Raw genomic sequence first — 26,124 nt, forward strand, 5'->3', positions numbered from 1 at the left:
CAGAATTCCTTATTAAACAGATCACAAAGAGAAGAACAGACAAAATAATGGGGAAAAGCATCATTGTATAAGAGAATATTTAGTAGGAGTTACAGCTATTAAGGAAATACATATAAGACATTCAAGGTAAAAAGGGTAAATGTGGGGTAATAATGGTTGGGGTGAGGAAGTGAAGGACTAGAAGTGAGCTTATAGGGTGGTGGGCAAGGGCATAGTACTATATGGACATCCTGCATATGCAAAACATACATTAATCATAGGGAATACTATTAATATTAATACTGTATGTGTGTTGTTGGGCATTTTCTAATTTCAAAAGCTGTGTCATTAAGCTTTTATATAGGCCCCTTCTTCCTTTCTGATGTGTGCTTGCAAAACAATAAGTTTTCCTCTTAGTACCCCTTTTGCTGTGTTCCATTCTAGTATTTTGTGTCTTCATTGTCATTTGTTTTCAGTAGTTAGCGGTTTAATTTCCAGGTGTTGAAGTTTTTCTTCTGTGTCCCTTTGAGTTTCACTTCAATTTCAGTGCATTGTGATCTGAGAAGGTAGTCTGTACAATTTCTATCCTCTTGACTTTATAGAGATATGTTTTATGGCAAGCATGTGGTCTATGCTCTATGTGCATTGGAGAAGAATGTGCATCCAATTTTATGGAGATGGAATGCCATATGTAACAACTAGTCCACTTTCTTCCATTTCTCTTTTCAGAGCTAGTATATTCCAGTTGGATTTTAGCATTGTTGACCTATCAAGGGGTGACAGGGCAGTATTGAAGTCTCCTACTAGTATTGTGTTGCTATTGATATCTTCTTTCAGATGTCAACAATTATATTAAATACTTTGAGAGTCCCTCATTGGTTGCACACATATGTAGTAGTGTGATTTTTTCTTGTTGTACATATCCTTTGATTAGTACAAAATGTCAATCTTTGCCCCTTATAACTTTTATGAATCTATAGTTTGTGTCACCAGATATTAATATGGCCACTCCAGCTTTTTTAAGGGAATTGTTTGCTTGGATGATTTTCTACAGTCTTTGATTTTGATTACTCAGATGTGTTTCTTATAGGCAGCAAAATATTGGATTCAGCTTTTTGATCTATTTTGTCACTCTGTGTCTCTTAACAGGTGCATTTAGCCCATTGATGTTGAAGAGATAATTATCATGGGATTTAGTGTTTATCTTTTTTGTAGAAGTTTGGTTTGTCTATTGGTCTTTCTTGTCTTTTATATATATGTATATATGTATATGGAATGTAATATATATACTTCATGAATTTGCGTGTCATCCTTTTGCAGGGGTCATGTTAATCTTCTCGGTATTGTTCCAATTTTAGTATATGTGCTGTCAAAGTGAGCACTGGTCTGTCTTGTCTTAAAGTAGAACTTTCAGTTTTTCTTTTAAGGCTGGTTTTGAGTCTGTAAAGTTTCTGAGCTGTGATTTATCCTTGAAGCTATGTATTCTTCCTTCAAACCTGAAAGTGAGTCTGGCTGGGTGCAGTGTCCTAGGCGAAGCATTCATTTTGTTGAGTTTTGTCACTATATCTCACCACTGCCTTCTGGCCTTGAGAGTTTCTTGTGACAGGTCTGCTGTAAATCTTAAAGATGCACCTTTGAATGCAATTTCTCTTTTTGATCTTGCTGCTTTCAGTATTCTATCCTTATCTGTGGGATGTGTCATTGTGACTACGTGTGTCTTGGGGTACTTTTTTTGGGTCTCCATTAACTACTACTGTTTGGGCATGCAGAGTTTGGTTGCATGATGTTTTTAGCTCTGGGAGTTTCTCTGTTATGATGTCCTTAACTGTCGATTCTTCCTGGGGATTTTCTTCCTAAGTCTCTGGGACTCCAATAATTCTTACATTGTTTCTGTTGGACTTATCAAAGACTTCAATTTTCATCTGTTCATTTTCCTTGAGTATTCTTTATTGTCTGATCATTTGCTTTAAGTTTCTTTTCCAATCTTTTCTGTTGTATAGAAATGTTATGAATCTCATCTTCCAGCTCACTAATTATATCCTCAGCTTCTGTTATTCTTTTGGAGAGGTTTTCATTTCATTTACTGAGTTTTTCTGTCCTGTTATTTAAGTTTGGAGTTTTCTGATTTCTGTCTTTGTGTCTGTTCAGCTTGATCTATGCTTTCTTTGAGTTTTATGAGCATCCTCAATATTTCTTCTCTGAATTCCTTATCTGAGAGGTTAACTAGGTGGTTGGGACTTTTCAGGTCATCTGATCTGCCATTTTCACTCTTTATGACTGGTGTTGGATTGCATTGTTTCCCCATTGTCAGATTGTTGTACAATTTTTTTCTTTTCTTATTTTTATTTTTATTTTTTTGGTTTTTGGTTTACACCCAGCAGCACTCAGGGGTTACTCATAATTCTATGCTCAGAAATTGCCCCTGGCAGGCACAGGGGACCATATGGAATGCCCAAATTCGAACCGTCATCTTTCAGCATGAAAGGCAAACGCCTTCCCTTCATTTTATCTCTCCAGCCCTGTACACTTTTTTTCTACTTATTATGGTGGTGGTCATTGGCTAAAAGATGCATGTGGTGTGAAGCAGAGTGGCTGCTCTCCTCTAGCCCCACCATCCTTGGGCCTTCCCAGGTCACCTCCGTCTTGCATCTTCTGCTATAGCTTCTGTGCTTCGGGTTGGTTTCAAAGCTGTAGTGATTATCAGACAGGTGCCTCTTGCAATGGCATCAGTGGCAGCTCTATCATTTCTTAACACTACCAATATACCTGAACTCCCTTGATGCTTGCCCTTTTGACAGTTCTCTCTCTCCTCTCCACTGTTTCTTTTATTCTCCTCCCACCACACTAGGACCAAGGTGATCTAGATTTCTTCCCTTTAAATTATTGCATTCCCTCATTATACCATATATAAGGATATCCTTTTATTGAACACCTGGATTTTAAAAAGAAATATCCACATTCCAAAATAGTTGGGGGGTCACTGCTCTTGATTTCAGACTGTTGACTACTTCAAAAAATTCAATCTCTTAAGGCCAAATGTAAAGCAATACAGGAAAAAGGTCTTAAAAACAGATAAGAGTTGGCTCTGGAAAGTGGATGAGCACTTGACAGTTATTGGCAATATTCTATATTTACAGAAAACTGGCACTTTGTAAATACCAAGTGGTGCTATTTATGTAGCTGTTTCTCATCAACAGATGTGTGAATTCTATGATTATCACTGATGATATTCAAAGGCATTCAAAATTTCAGATAAATGAAGTAACAAAATTGTGAATACCACAGACCCTGGGCTGCTACTAATTCATGAAGAGCTGCTGCTCAGATGAGATCAAAGACCTGGAGGGCAATAACAGGTCTGGACTATTCCCAAGGTATGGCTAAAGGACTCCTCTTCTTGAATGTGGACAAGGGAGTGGTGTGAGACAAGTCCTATTATTCAGTGGTCAGAAGTCTAAGAATTCTGGCCCATGTTGGTCATGAATTGGAGGTTGACTGATGAGGCCCTGAGGAATTATAGTCTCTACATCACTTTCCAGAAATTCCTTATAGGAATCAGGAGAGGTTGTTTCTAAAGAAACATCTAGAACAAAAACTGGGAAAACAACATGTGTACTGATCAAAGTCTCTCTACAAGAACCTGTTTTCAGAAGGGGATTCCCCTTCCAATGATCTCCTGACCCTCCACTGAAGTTCAAAAGCAGGAAATCAAATACCAAACCTGTAATTTATAAGTTATAAATGGGCAAATTTCTGGGCAACTGGACAAGTTATTAAATTTTTCTGTTCTTTGGTTTCTTCACCTGTAATATAGGGAAGATAAAAAGCTATACCAAAGAAAGCAATATCTTATCCATCTGCAATGAGAAGAGAATGAACCAGGTGACAGGACAAGCACTCACCACTATTTGGAAAGCTGTTGTTTCTAGCTTGTGCCTTACAACAGGTACCTAGAAGAGTGCCATGATAATTGTCTTCCTTTTCTCCATTCTACACCTCTCATTTACAATAAACAATACATTTTATTCGATTTGTCTAAATACAACCTAAGTAATTTGCTCCCTGAGATGAGTTATTTCTTCAGTGTTTAGTTTATGGATGTTGATATATGTTAGGAAGGAATAGAAGAAAAGCTCCATAACTAATCTTGTAGAGACATCAAAGTGCTAAATCAGCCTAAATTCCACAGCTCTCAGTTCAAGATCTCCAAGATTCACAGTAAAAACAGCCTATAGCTGCACAGCAAATCAGAAGAAAAATTGCATAGAAGCCCACTCAGCTCAATAAGTGAAAACAATAGCACAGCAGGCTCAACTAAATCTAAGAGCATAAACCTTAAAACCTTAATAACTATCATGGAGAGGTGCATGTGATAACAATATAAAGCAAATTATTCTGTGCCTGCTAAAGGGGCAGGCTTGAATGGGTGGTAGGAAACTGGAGACATTGGTGGAGAGATGGTCACACTTGTGGTAGAATTGGAATTGGAACTCTTAATACCTGAAAACAACTGTATTATGAACAACTTTGTAAATCATGGCATTTAAATAAAGTTTCAAAATGATAAAAGAAAAAGTCACTCACAAACTGAATTAGGAATTACAATATTTTTCACAATAACTAAAATATGACTATTGGAAGACAGCAGCAACACTTTCCTCTATGGAAGTCTTAGTTCATACATGGGGCAGCAGCTGCAGGCCTTTCTGTTGCCTACTCAGGACATTCTACCAGGTCTCACCACAAAGCTCTGGAGATACATTCACCATGAGTGGTGACATTAAGATCTAGAAACCGCTGATTCAGGTTCTCAACTCTGCCTACTTAAGTCAGGCAATATTGACCTCCTCTGAGCTTCCATGGACAGCAAGCTCTGTGGATGAGGTGGCTTCTCAAAGAACTGAAAATTGGACAATGCCACAGCAATTCAAGAGGTGGCTATCATAAGTCACTCAGAGGCTATCATATCGTTTATGAGTTGGACTGAATCATAAGAACATTTTTCTCATGCAGAAGTGAAAGAGTTGGGGCTGAAGTTAAATAATAACACAAAAGGCACTTGCCATTCATGAAGCTGACACAGGTTCTATCCCTGGCATTCTGGATGATCCTCGGAGCCCTCCAAGAGTAATTCCAGAACACAGAGCAAGGAGTGACTCTTGAGCACTGTTAGTTGTGGCCATAAACCAAACCAAAACAACAATGAAGTGGGAAAAAAAGGGCAAGATGCTAAAGAACAAATGACTCATGCAAGGTTATAGGTCTAGCCAATGGTAGCTCTGGGATGGAAAGACCTACTATCATGAAAATCAAAAGTTCAAGACATTGACATCCTAGAGACTGAAAGCATGATTAGCTTAACTATTGCCTTTTAAATGGTTCTAATGAAATACAATAAATAATCTTAAAAGAATTTTCAAAAGATACTGACATCCTTACCTAGTCACAGTCTTTCCTTTGGTGACTGGCTCTAGTGTTATCACCAATTTATTCAGTCCTTAACTTATTATTATATAATATATTATATAGCTTATTATATATAATATATTACATACAATATGTTGTATGTAATATGTATTATATAATATATTTAACTTTTTATTAAGATAAGCAAAGCAGAATGGCCAGCATCTTGATGATAAGATACTATGACTTCCTTTGTATTCTCACATTGAAAACTATCATGGTCTTCATACCTGACCTCAATGTAAACAAGAATATCAAGTATATATGAATATACTCAGAATAATTTTTCTTTCTTTTCTAGCTCCTTTAAATATGAAGATCAGCTAACTTTATAGGAGATGTCTCAGTAAATCATCTTCTTAGTCACGCTGAGTGCTTTCAAGTTTGAATAGATTTCTCTCTGAAGTGATTAATCTATTCACTGCTGAAAGGGAGACAAGGATTTGCTTTTTTTGTTAAACCATATTTGGCATAGGAAAAAAAATCTCTTCCTTTGCCAGTAGAGCAGAGTGGATAAATGTGGGAAAAAGAAGGAGGTAAGGGAAGGGACAATTATGACAATGATAGAGTGTTGTGGTCACTATGAATGAGGATGGAATGCTGAAGAGAGGGAGGTAAAGTAATATACACGATACCTTACCGGTAATAGTATTGTAAACCACAGTGTCCTGAAGGGAAAAAGAAAAAAAAATGTCTGCCATAGAGACAGGCTAAGGAAGTGGAAGGGAAACTGGGAACAATGGTGGAGGGAAATTAACACTGGTGAAGGGATTGGTGTTGAAACATTGAATATCTGAAACCCAATAATAAATAACTTTGTAATTTATGGTGATTAAATTAGAAAAAATAAAAATTTTAGGTGTAGACTTTTCAAGAGTGTTCACATACAAGCAAGAGCTGAGACATGTAAAAAACTGACAGGGACAGCAGCAAAGTGGAGACAAAAGAAAAGAGTGTTTCTAGATATCCAAGGTGGAATGAGCTAGAAAAGCCTGAGAAATGGGAAAAAGATCCATGGGACTGACCTATGGTGATTAGGTGTGAGAAAAGGATGAGTAGAAGATAAATTTGAAGAGACAGGTTGGATCAGATCACATATGATTATCCCAACATATGTTTCTAAAAGATAACCCGAGCTGGTATATGGACTGTCGTCAGAATGAAGTTCTATATCAAGTAAGGGATGATAGTAACCTGAACCATGGCTCTGTTAGTGTACACAGAGCAAGAATATTGGATGGATATATTTTGGAGGTGGAATGACCAGGATTACTAATGGGTATTGTGGGAAGGAGAGAAATCAAGGATGATTCTCAGGATTCTAGCCTGAGCAATTCAATGATAATGGAAGACAATTTCTGAGATGCTTAGTCTTCAGAAAAACTAGTTTTCACAAGAGAATAAAAGATTCTTGCTTTTCAAAAACTCATAGCCTACTACAAATTGCATTTTAATTTATTGTCAATTCATGATTCTGCTTCAACAAAGTTCTAAATTGCTAAGAAATATATGAAAAAGACAAAATGAATACATGTACACAGGGCATATATCACATTTTATATAATTGTGCCAGATATATTGAAACATTTTCCTATGTTTTTATTTATTTTAAAATTTTAATGTTGGGGTAACACTGAATGGTTTATTTTGGGTTCACATTAAAGCCTTACTTTTGGCCCTATATTCTAATATTATTCCTGTGAGACTCCGGGAACCCTGAACGTTTAAGATTGAATCTGGCTGCACACAAAGCAAGAATTCTTTCTACTGTGCTATCACTACAGCCCACCTACTGTATTAAATAAAGTATTATAGCATATAAATATGTATTTACTGTATATATATTCAGATATGTTTTATGTATACATAAGTGTGGGAGTAAAATGACTCTCGAGGACATCTACTTTAGAGGGAAAAAAATCTCTAGATGCTTCAAGTCAAGTCAACTCTGCAGAATAAAAGCAATTAAGTAAATGAACCTGGGCCTATGCCCAGGTAGGGGTGAGAAGGTTCAGCAAAAGTCAAAACTACTGGTCCTGTTGTCACAGCTTGAGTTGCTGAAAACCAACTACCCAAATACACATCAACCTTGATCCCCAGAGTCATTAGCACAAAGGAAAAGACAGTCCTAACATATTTAAGGAAGAAAATAAGAGCTCTGCAGGCTTCCATAAAATAGAACAATCTGAGTGTTAGTGAAATAGCTGGTTCCATGATTTGATTTGAAATATGGCCATGGGCAAGGAGCAGGGAACCTTAAATATTCTGAGGGCATGTATTTAGAACTAGTGAAAAGCATGACAACCAAAGGCCCCAGGAGGGTCACACTTGTGGACTTGTTTTGAGATTTCTAGGTGAGAGAACATTGCACCATAATAACTTCTTGAAAACAATTTCTGGGTTCTTATAAGAAATATAAAGAATATATTAAGAAATAAGACTGTTAAGTAGAGGACATGCCTCCTGAGAGCAAAGGACTGGGTAACTGAGTATCACCTATCTATAAGCTTTAGCTTATAGACATGGAAGGATTGATAAAAAAAAAAAGCTCCTCGTCACTAATCATCAGGGAGATGCAAATCAAAACAATGATGAGATGCCACCTCACACCACAGAGATTGGCATACATCACAAAGAATGAGAACAATCAGTGCTGGTGGGGATGTGGAGAGAAAGGAACTCTTATCCACTGCTGCTGGGAATGCCGTCTAGTCCAACCTCTATGGAAAGCGATATGGAGATTCCTCCAAGATCTGGAAATTGAGCTCCCATTCGACCCAGCTATTCCACTCCTAGGGATATACCCTAAGAACACAAGAATACAATACAAAAACTCCTTCCTCACACCTATATTTATTGCAGCACTATTCACAATAGCCAGGCTCTGGAAACAACCAAGATGCCCTTCAACATACAAATGGCTAAAGAAACTGTGGTACATATACACAATGAAATATTATGCAGTCGCTCAGGAGAGATGAAGTCATGAAATTTTCCTATACATGGATGTACATGGAATCTATCATGCTGAGTGAAATAAGTCAGAGGGAGAGATAGAGACACAGAATAGTCTCACTCATCAATGGGTTTTAAGAAAAATAAAAGTCATTTTTGCAACAATCCTCAGAGACAACGAGAGGAGGGCTGGAATGTCCAGCTCACTTCATGAAGCTCACCACAAAGAGTGTTGAGTGCAGTTATAGAAATAACTACCATAATCATGTGAATGAATGGGGGAACTGGAAAGCCTGTCTAGAGTATAGGTGAGGGTGTGGTGGGATGGAGGGAGATTTGGGACATTGGTGGTGGGAATGTTGCACTGGTGAAGGGGGTATTCTTTACATGACTGAAACCTAATCACAATCATATATGTAATCAAGATGTTTAAATAAAGGAAAAAAAAGAGTTTATCCCAAGTGTCCTCTGAACCAGTTCTTAGGAAATTGTTCTCAAATTTCCCAGTGAAAGTAGTGTAAACTGGAATCTTTGGGGCAGGGTTTAAGAGGCTTAAAATCTTTAAGATGTAGATAACACTCTGGAGAAGCTTCAGGAATCTTTAAAGAAAGCAAGATAGGATCTTCAGGAAGGGAGGGGTTCCTGGGACATAGAGAAAAGCTTCCTTTCCTTTAGGTGGAACTAGATGGGTTACGAAATCCCAGATACATCCCCAAATCTCACCCTTGCTATCCTTAACTAATAATGTGTTTAAGTCTCTAGGTTTGGTTGTTAAAACAATATGTTATTCAAAAGAGAATAATCCTTCCTGGAAAGAATTGAACACAGAGAACACTGTGATTGTCATTAGTGATGTTGCTTGTTCATCACTTTTCGTACTCAGAGATCTCTGAGTCACTGTAAAATTATGAATAAGACACATTTCTTCAGTGGAGGATCTCTACTTTTCATTGGACCTTTGCAATTTCCAAGCAACCTGGGCATTACTGACATTTTGAAGAGAGGTGAGGCACATTGAAATATGTGACCACTGTATTCTTCCCTTAGATGGTTCTTACTGCCTTTTAAGCAGCAGTTCCTGAGTATTTAAACCAGTAAGCTTGTGTCAAAGAAGGCTCATCTTCAAAATCTCATCCCATGACACTTAGAACTGATTGAAATCCTAGACCCTGATGAAAACTTTATATTATTTTGATCTGTTACTAGTTCAGGGGGCTGACTCTGCATTCGGCCAGGAAAGTAAACAGACTTTGTCCACTCATTGATGCTTACAATGTACCTGAGCAATTCAGACATGCAAGATTCCATGCTGGACATTACAAAATGAGAAGGAAACTATAGAGGGGTCAGTTATCAGAGTATAAAGGTAGAAGGAAGACACATTATTCACATAACCTATATGGTATTTTATAATAGAGGGCTATGCATGAAATCCTTAGGAAATGAATAAAGTTAAGAAAATTATTTAAAGTGAACATTTCTGTCAGGAGAACTAAACCACACAATCAAACTTTAAAAATCTGCTTGTCCCCGGAGAGATAGCACAGTGGCATTTGCCTTGCAAACAGCTGATCCAGGACCAAAGGTAGTTGGTTCGAATCCTGGTGTCCCATATGGTCCCCCGTGCCTGCCAGGAGCTATTTCTGAGCAGACAGCCAGGAGTAACCCCTGAGCACCGCTGGGTGTGACCCAAAAACCAAAAAAAAAAAATCTGCTTGTCTAAGAAGGAGGCAGTCTGGGGTGTTGGTTGGAGGGAACCTGGGGACACTGAAGGAAATAAGTTAGTAGGCAGTGGAATTGTTACTAGAACAAGCATATGCCTAAAACTCATCTACGAATGACTTTGTAAATCATGGTGTCTTAATAAAAAATAAAATAAAGTGATATTTCTCTATAAGGGCAGATATGAGCAAATGTGAGGTTCTACTTTTCCTTGTGCATGTCAGCATAGGCTTCTGGAAGGATAAAGTTTCAAGTTGGAGCTGTCAGAGGTATCAGAGAAGAGCAATCTTTTTCACAAGACCATGATATATGGGGGTACAAAAGAGGGGAAAAGACCAAATGGGGTTTAAAGGGGAATAGGGATAATGATTGGGATATGGATGTTGGTAGTACTATGAAGTAATGACAATGACAATGACAAATAATTACTTCCTCTATGCCAGGTCCTGCTCTAGGGACTTGGTATAGATTTCTTCTCTGTCATTCAGAGAGCTCCCTCAAGAAAAGATTTTATTTTTTGTCTCAGGGAAACCAAGGAAAACCAAGGCTTAGAAAAGCCAAATATTGCTTTAAGCAACATCCCTGAAAAGTTGTGAAGCTGGGGTTTGAAAAGTGTGGCTTTGAAATCTACTTTATGTTTTTCATAAACATAAAGCTGGGCTTCTGTGATAGGGGACCTTTCTGGGGAGAATTCTGAGCAGTGCATCACTTGGACATGGCTATTCAAACATTGATCTGGTGCTAGAGGCACTTAATTTTGATTTTAAGGAAAGAGAGTAAAACCCAGATCATTTTGATGACCACTATACAGAGAGAGGGAACTGAAGATCCAGTAACTTGATAAAAATAAATAGTTAAAATAGTTAACATTTACATGGCCAGAAAAATACTATAGTGGGTAGGGCATTCGCCTAGCACACAATCTGGATTTTATCCTGGTATTCCATATAGTTTCCCAAGCACTGCCAGGAATAATTCCTGAGTGCAGAGCAAGGTGAACGCCTTGAGCATAACTTGGTGTAGCCTTGAAAGAAAAGCAAAAAGACAGTATTTTCTTGTGCTTATTATGTACTAGGTACTAGACCAAGCCTGTTATCTATTTTTGGAAGAGAAGGTTAAAGTGAAGCCTTTTCTTAAGGAAAAAAGGTATCAAAGACACTCCTGAAAGCAGAGAAAAGGGATGCAAAGTGAATACCCTACTCCACATCTGAACTCATAAGGTAGGTGTTTTCTTAATTCCCAGGCACAAATGGAAAAACTGAAGCCCATAATGTTAATAACTACACAGTTGGAATGTGGTAGAGCCAGAACTGCAGTTTTTTTAAAAAATAGTCCAGGGCCTTCTGTCCTTCATACTATTCCTTAATATAGTCCAGAGGACTCTTGTCCTTCATACCATTCCTCAGATATGACAGAACAGAATTAGTTCAATAAAGCATAAGGGAACAGAAGCATTTATCAGTTAACCCTGCTCTGTCAAGGGCTTCTTCTGAATTCTTTAGAGCTCTACCTGTCTTCTAGTAGAATGAGCTCTGAGATCACAGAAAAATCCCAGAGTTGTAGTGAGTAGGAGTCTGGCAGCACATGAATATTGGAAGTTCCATAGAATAACAGTGTGATATTACCTATGTAGAACCAAGTGTAGCCAAGAACACTGCAAATCAGCCTTCTGGACTCCTCATCATAATCTTATGGGCTGAGTGCTTGGTGCTTTATTTAGCTCAAGATAGATGAAGAAACTAAACTAGGCAAGGCAAAGCAACTTATCAGTGGCTTTGTAGCAGCAAGTGAAAACCCAGGCCTGACACTCGGGTTGGTTTTATTCAAAGAGCATGTTTTAGCCCATCTGGCCTTCTCTCTAATTCATCAGCTTGCTCTGTGCAGTCTATGGGCCCAGTGGTTTGAAAGAAGCCTGAATTATTCTGAGTTATGTCTTGTGAACAAAAAAGGGAGGGAGTAAGTTAAGATTTATGGAAATATAATTTACTCTCTTAGTTGCTAATACTCTTTGGACACCAATTTTAGCTTTGTGTTGACACTGACAAATTTGGGACATGCTCAGCACTTTTCTAAGAGTAAACAGTAAATTCCACCAGCTGCTCTAATCATTTTTTCCTTCCAGGGTGAAATCTCTAAACTAAACATGTCTTCCCAGCAAGTGAGTTATTGCTGGGACCTTTCTGATCAGGTCATGTAGGTCCCCTTAAATTTTAAAATGCCTGTAGCATACCATTTTCTGAGTCCAGGTTTTAAGCAGAAGATCTCTGCTTCCCTCATCCCTCAGGCATCTTCTGTCCTGTTCACAAGGACAGCACTCTCTCTGAATAGACATGGCTCAGGTCAGAAGAGTTACATTGTGTGGGCTAAGCATGATTGACTGGCTCTTAGGAGAGTGGAGGGTTTGGGGGAAGATAAATACATTTGAAGATTACATTTTTTAAGCTCTAGTATGTGTTCCCACTTTAACTTTGCATATATTGAAGTCAGGAATTATGTGAAATTATTCCAAAGCATTAAGCTGTTTGGTGACATATATAGGGCTTCTTATCTGCTGTCCTTCCACCTTGCTGAATATTTCATCCTATTCTGGAGCCACTCATGGCCTTCTCTGCAACCTGTTAGTTCAAATAATTAAACCCAGGACCCCCTCTTAAGAGAAAAGAGTAAGAGAAAGATATCTCTGTTGGCCAATATCCTTTTTCCAGGTCATCTTTCTTTTTGATTTAAAATTGACAACAGCAGCAAAGATGCTGAATTAGAATTCATCTCTAAGTATTATAATGAGGTATGACACTACAAAGTATGGGTATTTAAATTTATCATAATTTAAATGAAATTAAAAAAAAGTCATCTTAAATACATTTCAAATACTCCAGAGATACTTGTGACCTGCAATAATTACATTGGACAGCCAGATATAGAACATTTCCATTGGCATACAAAGCTCTGTTTAGTGCTAGCATATGTCCATAAAGTCTAGTCAAAAAAGCTAAACAATAGCTTTGGAGAGACAAAAATAGTCCCAAGGCAGACATGAACCAGGACTTTTGATATGTAGAGTTGCCTCTTCAAGTTCTGGAGGGGTAGGGAAGAAGGAAGGAGCAGGAAAAAACTTTCTCCACAACCAGCTTGTTCCCCTGACCCTGTTGCCCCTGCAGAATGGGTCGTTGCATTTATTAGTTTACTCTTTGTCTCTTAGCAAAGACAATCTGGGCTTCACAGCAGGGAGAATATTCAAAGAAACCAGTCCTCTATATAATCAAATTAAATAACAATGATAATTGGAAGAAGCTTAAGCCCCAAATAAATGCTAACCCATTATTTGGTAAGGCCCATGCCAGAAGAGTCTCTCTCCCAGGATTGAAAGGGGGAAAGAAAGCTCAGGAGGGATGTAGCCCTTTCCGTTTAGGACTTTGGCTCTCTTGAAGATACTCCATTGTCCCAAATTGCGTCTTCAAGAACACAACCAAATTTACCTTTCTCTCTGGTTAGAGTTGATGATAGAATTTGCTGAGCCCAGATTCTACTGCAGGAGCTTGTCTCTTAAAAGAAGTCCTGCATCTTGCTCACCTGAGTAATTAAAACTTGAATCCTGACTGGTACAATCCCATTGGTTGCTAGAGACCCACAGTTAGGGGAAACATAATAAGTCTCTAATAAACATTAGAGACTTCAAGGGGCTGCAAAATTAAGAACAGTGAACAGTCTAGGCAGAGGAACAGGTAAAGTGAAGGCCTACATGGGTGTAGAAGGACAGAGAACATGTAATGTGGCTAGCAGGGACAAAAGGTATAGGAGATACATTTCAGAATATTCTGGTATTGGCATAGGTTGGGAATATCACAACTCCAGGGAATCCAAATAGACAGAGAAAGACAAAAATCCCAGAAGAAGAATACTTGAATAACCTTTCTTCTTCCTCCTTGTGTCTCAATCACATTTTATCACCTCTATTTTAAAGATCTTCTAATTTGTTTCCTCTTCAGTTTTGGGGAGCATGACACCATCTACATTTGGGGTAGCAAGACAGAAAGGAGAAAATTCTAAAGTTTGAAAAGCTATTCTGAAAGGTGCATTTAATCTTAGAGATTATCTTTTATCTCAATTTGATATTATATGCTCTTGCTCTTGCTTTCTAAATAAAACAAGTTTACTTCACTAAAACAAAGCAAAAGGCAGATCTGGAAGAGAACATTTATAAGCAAATTTAAAAGGCATGTTTCTCTAGTTCCCATTGCTTTAGGGGTGGGGGAAGGGATAACAAAGGGTAAGAATATGGACAAACATTGAGGGCTAGGAGAGTCCATCAACCTTGGAGTGAAGTCCTGGACAGTATCAGGAGTGCCTTAAGGACTGACCACTGCAGTTCTTGTCATTACTGAAGAATCTTCATGCTAAGGAACTCAGACCAAAAATACTGCCATCCTCCCCAAATGACCTATCTTGTGAAGAGCTGTGAAGAAGGCACCATTCAGGGTTGGAAAGTACAGCTAATATAGATTTTCCAAAGATAAGAGAGGAAGGTATCCCAGGTAGAAGAAGAAAGCTCATGATCAATGATTTAGAGACTTGACAATGTAGAGGTTCAGAGTGAGAGCAGAAACAAAGGAAGGAATGAAAGGAACTCATTTGGAAGCACCATAAGATAATGCAGCTATTATGAATAGTGATTCAATGAACATAAGAGAGCAGAAGCCTTGTCTGCATTGTGTTATTGGGTCTCAAGGGTATATTCCCAGGAACAGCATTGCTGAGTAGAATGATAGCTCAATTTCTAGTGTTCTGAGAAATGTTCATTTTATTTTCCCAAAAGTCTGGATCAGTCAACACTGCCACTAGCAATGAATGAGAGTCCCTTTCTCCCTGTATAGGCACCAACACCAGTTACTTTTGTTTGTTTGTTTGTTTGTTTTTTTGATGTATGCCAGTCTCTTTGGTATAAGATAACACTGTTGTTTTGACTTGCATCTTGCCGATGATTAATGATGTGAAACATTTTTTCGTGTGCCTTATGACCAAGTACAGATGGATGGAAAAAGAAAATATGGTATATCGGTAAGCTGGAATTCTATGTAGCTTCTAGGAAACATGAAGTTATGAAATTTGCTTATACATGGATATACATGGAGAGTATTGTAAAGCTTTCAGATAGTTGCCACCTCCATCAGGAAAGGGTCAGTCATGATTGAAGACACTAGATAATGGTTGGATCTGGGAAAGAAAAACAGGATGTTTGCCCATACAGTTAGGATAGCAAGATGTTGGCCCATACTCACAAGGACTGACCACAGTAAGACCGCAACAGACTTGTTTGCAAAGTCAATGGAGAATTTACAACATAACCAAGGACACAATAGCACATACCTTTTCCAGTCCTATACTCTTTTCAATAAGGTACCAGCTACATAATCCTGCTGCAGGCTGCAGGGGGGTGCAATTATGGCAGTCTCTGCAGAGACTCAGACCTTCCCTGGACTGCTTCTCAATAAAGATCCCAGTTGATCAAATCAGTCTCTGCCTGATTCTTTTATCTCAGCACCTTTTTTATATCTTTATTTAAACAACTTGATTACAAACATGATTGTAGTTGGGTTTCAGTCATATAAGAACACCCACCTCCACCAGGGCAACATTCACATCACCAATGTCCCAAATTCCCCTCCATTCCACCCCACCCCCACCTGTATTTGAGACAAGCTTTCTACTTCCCTCATTCATTCACATTGTTATGATAGTTGTGAGTGTAGTTATTTCTCTAACTGCACTCACCACTCTTTGTGGTGAGCTTCATATCGTGAGCTGGACCTTCCAGCCCTCATCTCTATTGTCTCTGAGAATTATTATAAAAATATCTTTATTTTTCTTAAAACCCATAGATGAGTGATACTATTCTGGGTCTATCTCTCTCCCTCTGACTTATTTCACTCAGCATAATAAGATTCCATGTACATCCATGTAATCTCAGCACCTTTTAAATATGATGTAGAATGAAATGAGTCAGAGAAGGAAGACAGGCATAGAATGATTGCATTCATTCATAGAATATAAGAACCAAAAGCATACTATAATAATAATACCTACACAATAGAAATGATGGGGAATGGTGCAGTTAAGACAATGAAGGGACCACTATGACAATAAGAGCTGGAAATAATCACTTTGGGTAAGAAATGGGAATTGAAAGGAAGTAAAGTGAGATGTGTGATGCCCTTTCAGTAACAGTATACAAACAGGGTACCTAAGAGAAAAAAGGGGAAAGAAAAAGAAAGATAGAGATAGAGAGACAGAGACAGGCAGACAGACAGAAGAAAATTATCTGCGATAGAGGCAGGCTTGCTATGTGTGTGGGCACTAGGAAGGTAACTGGGGAAATTGGTGGTGGGAAATGAATACTGGTGAAGGGATGGGTGTTGGGATATTGTATAACCAAAACTCAATTATTAACAACATATTAACTCTGCATATCACTGTGATTTAATTAAAGAAAAAAAGATAACTCAGTTAATTTCCAATTTGGAGGCTGCGGGAAGCAGATTCCTGTACTCACACTCCCTCTTATTGAATAAGATCAAAAAATTCTGAGGGAACCCAATATGGCCTGCTCTCCAGTCAGGTGAGAAAGGGATAAGCTGACCACAGAGAAAGGTTCAGAATCTACAGTTCCTCATCTTACCCTGGAAGATTCTTAACATAGGGGTATGAGATACTAGATGAGTATCACCCTCTAGCCCTGAAGAAAATGTATCCAAAACTACAATCAGGACCCAATATTTGTCAGGGATAGTGGGCCTTCTAATAAGACAGTGGGTTTCTAAAGGATGAGGCCAACCTTAACTTGGGTTTCTAGAGAGTTTTTTTTCTGTATTTCATTATTTTTTCTTAATTTATATTTTAAGTTTATTTAGTTATTTACTTTAATTAATATCTTAATTTAAGAACCATGGTTATAAATATGTTTGTAGTTGGGTTTCAGTAATAAAAAAGTACATCCCCCTTCACCAGTCAACCTTCTGGCCACCAATGCTCCCCATCTTCTTTCTCTACCACCTGCCTGCCTTTGAGACAGACATTCTATTTCTTCCACTCACAATCTTTGTCATAATAGTTGTTGGTAAATTATTTCTGTAATTGCACTCACCAATCTTTGTATTTACTTCATTAATGGGCTGGTCCCTTCAAACCTCATCTCTATTGTCTCTGATATTATTACCATACTATCTTTTATTTTCCTTAAATCCCACACATGAGTGAGACTATGTTGTGTCTATCTCTCTTCCTCTGACTCATTTCACTCAGTGAATAGTTTCCATGTCCATCATGTATAGAAAATTTTTTTTTTTGGTTTTTGGATCACACCCGGCAGTGCTCATGGGTTACTCTTGGCTCCACACTCAGAAATCACTCCTGGCATGCTCGGGGGACCAAATAGGATGCCTGGGTTTGAACCAATGACCTTCTGTATGAAAGGCAAATGCCTTACCTCCATGCTATCTCTCCAGCCCCACATATATAGGAAAATTTAATGACTTCTTTTTCCTGACAGCTGCATAGTATTCCATTGCATATATGTACCACAGTTTCTTTAGCCACTCATCTGTTGTTGTTTCCAGATTCTGGCTATTGTAAATAGAGCTGCAATAAACATAGACATGCAGAGGGTATTTTTGTATTCTGTTTTTGTATGGGAGATCAATTTCTAGTTTTTTGAGGAATCTCCATATTGTTTTCCAGGAAGGCTGGACTAGACAGCATTCCTACCATTAATGAATGAGAATTCCTTACTCCTCACATCCCTACTAGCACTGATTGTTCTCATTCTATGTGATGTGTGCCAATCCTTCAGAGAATGTTCCCCAGATATACAATCAATTAATCTTTGATAAAGGGGCAAGGAATGCAAAATAGAGCCAAAAAAAGCCTCTTCAACAAGTAGAGTTGGGACAAGTGCTCAACCACATGCAGAAAAGTGAACTCGGACCTCTAACACCATGCACAAAGGTCAAGTCCAAATGGATTGAAGACCTTGATATCAGAGCCAGAACCATAGGTATATAGAAGAACATGTAGGTAAAACACTCCATGACATTGTAAATAAAGGCATCTTCAAGGAGAAAACACCACTGTCCAAACAAGTGGAATCAGAGATAAACAAATGAGATTACATTAAACCGAGAAACTTCTGTACCTCAAAGGAAACAGTGACTAGAATACAAAGGCCACCCACAGAAAGAAACTATTTTCCCAATACCCATCAGATAAGGGGCTAATATCTATGATATATAAGGTACTGACCGAACTTAACAAGAAAAAGACCATATAACTCCATCAAAAATTGAAGAGAAGAAATGAACAGGCACTTCCTCAAAGAAGAAATACAGATGGCTAAGAGGCACAGGAAAAATGTTTTACATCACTAATCATCAGGGAGAGGCAAATCAAAACAACAATGGGGTTTCTAGAGGTTTTAACTCAGCTTTATACTATTACAGAGATTGAGAAAGTAAATATTTCTAGATTGCTAAGCACAAGATTTTGCACTTAGCTCTGACCAGTTCGATTCATGCATTTAACTGTTTCTTGTTGGCTATGACCTATCATTGGTGAGCAGGAAGCATTTCTTCATATATCCAACAACATTCATCTAACAGATTTTAAACACCCTACATGTGGGAATGATGGTATGTCAAGAGGTAAAAGAACCCCTTATTCCTGAACTAAATAGTAATAGAGAAATATGCATTGATCGATGTACCATTGATATTACTAAAAAATACTTTTTTCATGAGATTATGTCACATTACCGAAGCTTATGTTCTGGGTAAAGTTGAGTCCTTGACTTTGGGTCATGTACAGAAGACCACCCTAACCACTGCATCGCCATATTGAAGAAGTGCCCTTTTGCAGTGGGAGTCAGCTGTACAACATGCACATAGACACCCCAAGCAGAAAAGTTAACCATCTTCACCTGGATCTTTTCCCGCTTAGAGGCAAATATCAGAAAGTATGGGCTGAGCTCAGTAGCAGGCACAAGATCTCTGAATGGAGCAAGTTTTCAGTTTTGTGTACCTAGAACATGGTCTTTAAGGGGTAGACGTCTATGCTGGCCTTTTGTCTCCTTATAATTTAGGACTAAGACCAAGAATAACTGTGGTATTAGATACCAGTGATAAAGTGTAAGACTACAGGCTTATGGCAAATGTATTTTAAAAAGTGCCAAGTGCCAATATGTGCCAGTTTTGATATGACATCCTGACAATGAGGAAATGTCAACAATGTCAACTACCTAACAATAAGATGAAATCAGAAGACACATCATCCTTTGATCTGTGCAAAAGCCAAGATCACTAACTACAGAAGACTGTGACAACCATGACTGGGCAGAGCATATCCTGGGACCAATATAAAAGCCCTTGTCTAGGCTTTGGCCTACCACCTGTACAACAACCAAGATCTCTAATCTCAGAGGTCTGGCTGACACAACTGCAACTGAGCAGAACTTCTTGAAACATAATGAAAGACTCTATCCTAGGCTTCATACTAGGATTGGTGCAAAAACCAAGACTGATTAAAAATATAGTGCTGGAACAAAACTTCTAGAAAATTAAAGAAAGACTTCACTCTAGTCTCCATCCTATAACCTGTGCAAATACCGAGATCTCTAGTTACAGAAGCCTGATTTTATCACCCATGACTGAGCAGAAAGTTTCCAGACAGCACAAAAGGACCTAAAAAAGAGAAAAAGAACATGTATGGAGCCTATAGTTATTCCAATGACAGTATGCTTCATGGGCAGAGAAACCCTTTATCTCTTAGGCCAAGTAAATGCCCTAATATTTACTGTGCCTATGCAAAAAAAAAATAAGCACAAATTAATCTTTTTTGTTATTGTTGTTATTGTTGTTGTTTTTTATTTTTTGTGTGATTTGTTTTGTTTTTATTTCAGGACCGTGGTTATTGTTTGGTTGTTGTCTTTATTGCTGTGGTGCTTTTCGGGTTCTTTGATTTTTTTTGTAGTTTTTTTTAATAATTAATTTATTTTGGATTTTGGGTCACACCCGGCAGTGCTTAGGGGTTACTCCTGGCACTATGCTCAGAAATCGCCCCTGGCAGGCACGGGGGACTATATGGGATACCTGGATTCAAACCACCATCCTTCTGTATGAAAGGCAAACACCTTACCTCCATGCTATCTCTTTGCCTTCCCCCTTTTTTAATTTTGTCTCTACAAAATTTTATGTTTTTCTTCCTTTTTCCCTTTCTTCTCTTAAATTGATATTTATAGCCTCTAGAAGGACTTCTCCTGTTTCTTTCTTGTTTGATTTTTACCCCTCCCTTTTTTTTCTCTTCCTTTTTCCTTCCCTTCAAACAGAACCACATAACTTGAACCATCTTGTTCTGCCTCACAAATTGAGGGGGAAATAATGGAGGTTACTAAGACCAAACAGGTGTATGAAAATTGATTAGAAATAAAAAATGATCATACTTAAACACCAAATCCAAAGCTAACAATAACAGAATTGACACCCAATCTACAACAAGCTAGACACAGAGGGGACCACTTATACTAGCAGCCCAGGGGTCAAAGAAGGGGTATATGGGATGCATACTGGGAACAGGGGTGGAGGGAGGACAACACTGGTGGTGGAAATTCCCCTGATTTAATGTCACTATGTACCTAAAATATACTGTGAAAGATTTGTAATCCACTTTGATCAAAATAAAAGTTATTTAATTAAAAAATTAATTAATTGCCAAGTGGCAATCCAACTCTTTTGTCGATTTGGGTTTCATACTTGCTGATGAGGTTGCTCTACCACAAAATGCAGAGGTATAATAGGTAGTCCAAAGAATGGAAACAAGAATGAAGACTAAGTGAGTACACTTTTCTCTGCTTCGGCTGATTCTGTGGACCCATGGAAGAGGTGGAGATTGGAGGTAAGAGCTTTGCACTTATTGTATCACCACCTTGGGAGGATAGAAGCTCTCTGTAACGAAAGTGGAAATCCTATTTCTTAGATGGGATTTCTTAGTCAACAAGGCATTAATAACTGCTTGGAAATTCTGGATCTCACTCTATGTTTGGGTCTCCTTAACACTGGAACATAGGAGCCTTGGTGCCAGAGATGGAAGCTAGCATACATATTTATGGCTCTATGTGTGCAACTTTCCTGAAAGGCAGTGAGGGTTGTAGAATTTACTTTATCATTTCGTGTGTTTTAAGAGGTGCTCTTTGCTAAAAATAAACTTGTCAAGTTTCCCAGGGACTGGAATAAGTAAAGAAAGAATTTACTTAAGTAAAGAATTGTATGCTTTTACTGGCAAAAGTAAAGTATAGGTTTACAGAAGTTTGACTTTTCTTTTCAGACCCAAACACAAAGCAATGACAGCAGAACTGAGGTATAACCACATGTTTGCAGTGACTCCTTGTAGGCTGGTCCTATTGACTTGGTCTAAAGGTATATTGGAAAGTAAGGCCTCTGTCTTTTCCCTCAACTGTCTCGCCTCCTTAAGTGGGCTTGTGACTGCAATAGAATCCAATGTAAAGATTTGCAATGCCAAGACATGACATGGGATTCGCTCCTTGTTTTCTGTAACCCTCCCTGGGTTGTCAGGGAAACTATACTGGTAGATGCTCAGATCAGCAGTCCCAACTAAGCCAGTTGGGTCATCAAAGTGTAAATACAAGACAAGGGAGTGGAGGAACTTCCTGCACCAGACTCAGCATCACCACTAATTCAACAGAATCATCTTATGTAAAGGCCCCAGATCTCATGACATTATTCCCCCTGTGCCCTTTCTTACCTGCTGACTCACTAAAACCATAAACAACAAAACAGTTTCTGGGCATACTACTAAGTTTTGGGAGATTGCTTGGCAGAATTACATAACTGGAATGGAATTAAGAGCATTCTAGGGAGAGTTAATGCCACACAGCACAGTGACGTATTTCATTTGGAATTTGACCTGGGTCTGTCCAGGACTGGCATTGCTTCTCAGGTATATACACACACATTCACAAATATACCCCCACATCTCTTTAAAGGGGAACACAGCAAATCTAACCATATATCAGGAGGAATATACTGGGCAGTAAGAGCCAGGAGGAGGGAAGTAACTCTTAGTTATTATTCCTTGCTATTACATTGAATCTCACTATTTAACAAATACTTTGCCACATGCCAGAAAAACAAATATGGGCATTAAGCCATGGAAAAAAACATAGTGTCAATTTTCATAGGGTTTCATGTGAGTAAGATTGCAGTAAGGTTTTTGTTAATAAGCTAATAACAATATATTAAATCACACTTATATATGTGGTAAGTAGTGGGAAGCAGCATAAAGAAAGCTAAATATGGTTAATAAAAAAGTTAGTGGCATTATGCAAAAGAGGTGTTTTAGAAAAAGTGTTTCCTGGTATTAAAACAGAAAGTACAAAGTCTATATACATGACTTTGGAGCACTTACTTTAGGCACTAAGATCAAGTAGGAAATATATCTATGTTAAGGTGACTTTAATAAAGGCACATCTGAAGATTGCCACTGGGCTTGCACGGGTCTCAAACTCGTGGCCCGAGGGCTGCAAAAGGCCCTCCGTACAACATTTTGTGGCCCTGCCCTAGAGGAATCTTTTTTTGTTTAGTTTTGTTTTAGTTGTTTGGGTCACACCCCCCAATGTTCAAGGCTTACTACTGATTTTGCACTCAAGGATCATCTGGACTTTGCCTCCAGCGGCCCCCAGGTAAATTGAGTTTAAGACCCCTGGTAGATGATCTCTACTAAACACATGAAGAGGAGGAAAGGGAAGAATTTTCTGTAGACAGCTCGTTGCCCATCTTCTCACTGGCAGAAGCTTACCTCTGGATCTTTCTGGCAAAGCCTTGGAAAGGTACTTACACAGAGCACATGAAGAACCACAGCTCCCTGCCTCCTGTCCTCATTGGTGAAGATGTCACTGGGAAACTCATTCAGGGCTAAAGAAAGGAGAAAGAAAGCCAGTTCAGGAAAAGATTACATTGCCCATGTTAGAGGTCTGGATGGTATTGCCAGTTTTCATTTTAATGAGGGATCTATGACTTTGGATGAGAAAAAAATTACATGTTTTATGTTCAGAATTCTAGAATTATAACTTAGTGTTCCCCCCCCCCCCCATACAAGGGTATCAGCACCAAGTCAAATAGTGTTGGAGGTACCTCAGATGCAATCCCAATTTCATGATTTTTTTACAGTATTGTACTATCAACTCTTATTCACCTCCATGTGTGATCTTTAGATCCCTTCTTGGGACTTAAAAATGTTCAGGAGGAGGGGCCGGAGAGATAGTATGGAGGTAATGCAGTTGCCTAGCAAGCAGAAGGTCGGTGGTTTGAATCCCGGTATCCCATATGGTCCCCAGAACTTGCCAGGAGGGATTTCAGAGCATAAAGCCAGGAGTAACCCCTGAGCACTGCCAGGTGTGACCCAAAAACAAACAAAAAAAAATGTTCAGGAGGAAACACATGAACTACTTTTATTTTCTGACTTCATTTCCAGGTGATTTGGCTCCTTTAGTAACCTCACAGATTCCAAGAACTGGAATGACACTTTGCCTGGCACTTTATACCAATTATCTGTTCTCTTTTATCACAAAAGCTGCTCCCATGTCAAACAGGAGGAACACAAGGACCATAGTTGAAGATTTAGAGCTGACATGCTGCAGAGCAAGACCACACAACCGGCAAATCCAGATTAGTGACACTCAATGTTGTCACCCTGACTCCTGACATCTGTTACCAATTTTTATACTGTTCTGTGACCTCTTCTTTCTTGTGACTCCCTCTTAGCAAGAAATTGGACACACCTAATTCAGTTACCACGCCCTGAAGGGAGACAGCTATTTTTTTCCTTCTGTAGTTTTTCCTGTGTAGCCATCACAGGACTATGTAGTACTGTTCAATCTAGGGGTTAGTCATGGCCATTTTATTGTCTTTCTGCCACCAGAACCATGTTACTGTATTAATCACAAGAACCATCACACTGCCCTTTGGTGAAGGTCAATTCACAGAATGCCACAGTAAACTACCATGTGTAGGGAACAACTCGGATGACTCTCAATTATCAGTGAGATGTAATGTGGGATTGAGGCAGAAATTCTCTCCTCGAAAGCTGCTATTTCTTTAACTCCTGCCTCACAGCTTCAGATACGAGAACTCCCACAGCTTTGAGCAAAAAAAGGTCTGAGGGTGAAAAGTACATAGTGCAGCAACCCTAGTGATCTGTAGTTGATATTTGTCTATACCCAAGCTAGCTTTGTCCTTCTGGCCTCTCTGTCTTTTCATCAAGGAGGTTACCCAGAGCTGTTAGTGACATTATTTAGTAATCAAGTACCATATCAGTGTGTTTTGATTCTAGGAATTTTTAAACTTTAAAGCACCATAACTTACAATACTGTTAATGAGAGTGTTTAACGCATATGATGTTCCAATACAGTGTCCTCTGCAGTCTGCTTCCCTTCACCGATGTCTGAAGGTCCCACTCTGCCTCCCACTCTCCATTCCCGTGTAAGCTCAGATGAACAGACATTTCCTTAAAAGAAGGCATATAGATGGGCATCTGGTATATGAAAAATTGCGGGCCCGGAGAGATAGCACAGTGGTGTTTGCCTTGCAAGCAGCCGATCCAGGACCAAAGGTGGTTGGTTCAAATCCCGGTGTCCCATATGGTCCCCTGTGCCTGCCAGGAGCTATTTCTGAGCAGACAGCCAGGAGTAACCCCTGAGCACCGCCGGGTGTGGCCCAAAACCCCCCCCCCCAAAATTGCTCCCCATCACTTGTCAGAGAGATGCAAACAAAACAACATTGGCTTATTGCCTATATCAATGAAACTGGTACACATAAAAAAAAACAGAATTCAGTTCTAGTGTGGATGTGGGAGAAAAGGAACCTTCATCCACTGCTGGTAGAAATATTGGCTAGCTCAACCTCTTTGTAGAACAATACAAATATTTCCCAAAGTACTAAGAATTGAGTTTTCATATCATCCAGCAATTGTACTTCTCAATGCCTATCCCAAGGGTCCCCCAATCACTATTTTGAGTAGAGGCATTTTAATTAAAATCCTGTGGCACTCAATAAAGAGCAAATGGATGCATGGGGTGATTGTGAATGAATAGATTTCACTTAGTATTAAACTGAGGGATGTCTCAGTCCAGCTAAGCCTGGATCTTGGCAGGAGTACCTGGAAAAGACTATGCTGGGGTCTGCACCACTGTTTGGAGTTCTAGCCCCACAACAGCTGAGGATGGGCCATGGTGCTGTCCAAAATCTGGTTATACAGCTCTGGACAGAAGGAAAGACTTCCTTCCTCTCTTCTCAGGAACTTACCCTTTTATTAGAGAGTGTGGGAGGGCTTGGCAGCTTTATCAGAATTGTGCCTTCCATACCTGGTGTCCAGCCTTTCACAGTTGGGACCTCTCAGTTCCCTATCTAGGGTGCCTCCTTTTGTCAGAACCTACAAGTGGCAATGAAAAAAATCTGTACCAACTCTGGGATAATTCCAGTCATGGTTCTGGGCCAGCCAGTGCTAGGGTCTGTGAACAGGCAGCTGGCACTTCTGGGCTTCCTCACAGAACTAAATGTGACTGGTTAATTGAGATGCAGCATGGGTGTGAGGAAAAGGCAAAGGGTTCTCAGCTAAATCCTTTCAGTTTGTTTCAAGAATAACATGTTCCTAATTTGGGGCTTCGTAGTAACAGGGAAAGATCAGTTAAGTAATTCCTTAAGAAGCTTACTTCTGGCATACGTGCTACCTGGGTACATGGTGCCCGTGCCCTTTTTGATTGCATCTTCCCTTCTGAGATGTCATTTTCCCTACTTTCATGCTGGGGTCTGTACTGGAGCTCTCTCTGCCTTTGGAGAAACTCATGCTCTCTCTTTAGTGCATTACTCTCTCTCTTATTTTCTCCTTCCCCTTCTTCAGTATCTCCAAAAAAACCCTGTTTTACTGAAAAAAAAAATGAAGAAGTTT

The 26,124-nt window shown here is 39.0% G+C and overlaps 1 protein-coding gene and 1 non-coding gene across 2 annotated transcripts in view; both read right to left on the reverse strand.

Moving 5' to 3' along the window:
* The window catches only part of SLC24A3 (solute carrier family 24 member 3), a 536,687-nt gene that overhangs the window by 198,808 nt on the left and 311,755 nt on the right, over positions 1-26,124 (reverse strand). Inside the window, exon 3 of the mRNA XM_049774331.1 lies at positions 23,017-23,093. Coding sequence (XP_049630288.1) covers positions 23,017-23,093 — 77 coding nt within the window. The remainder of the gene's footprint in view (positions 1-23,016; positions 23,094-26,124) is intronic.
* Positions 1,255-1,361, reverse strand: LOC126013167 (U6 spliceosomal RNA). Its single transcript, XR_007497495.1, has one exon. It is a non-coding gene; the product is annotated as a U6 spliceosomal RNA (small nuclear RNA).

Source organism: Suncus etruscus, chromosome 6, assembly GCF_024139225.1.
Source record: "Suncus etruscus isolate mSunEtr1 chromosome 6, mSunEtr1.pri.cur, whole genome shotgun sequence".
Lineage (NCBI taxonomy): Eukaryota > Metazoa > Chordata > Mammalia > Eulipotyphla > Soricidae > Suncus > Suncus etruscus.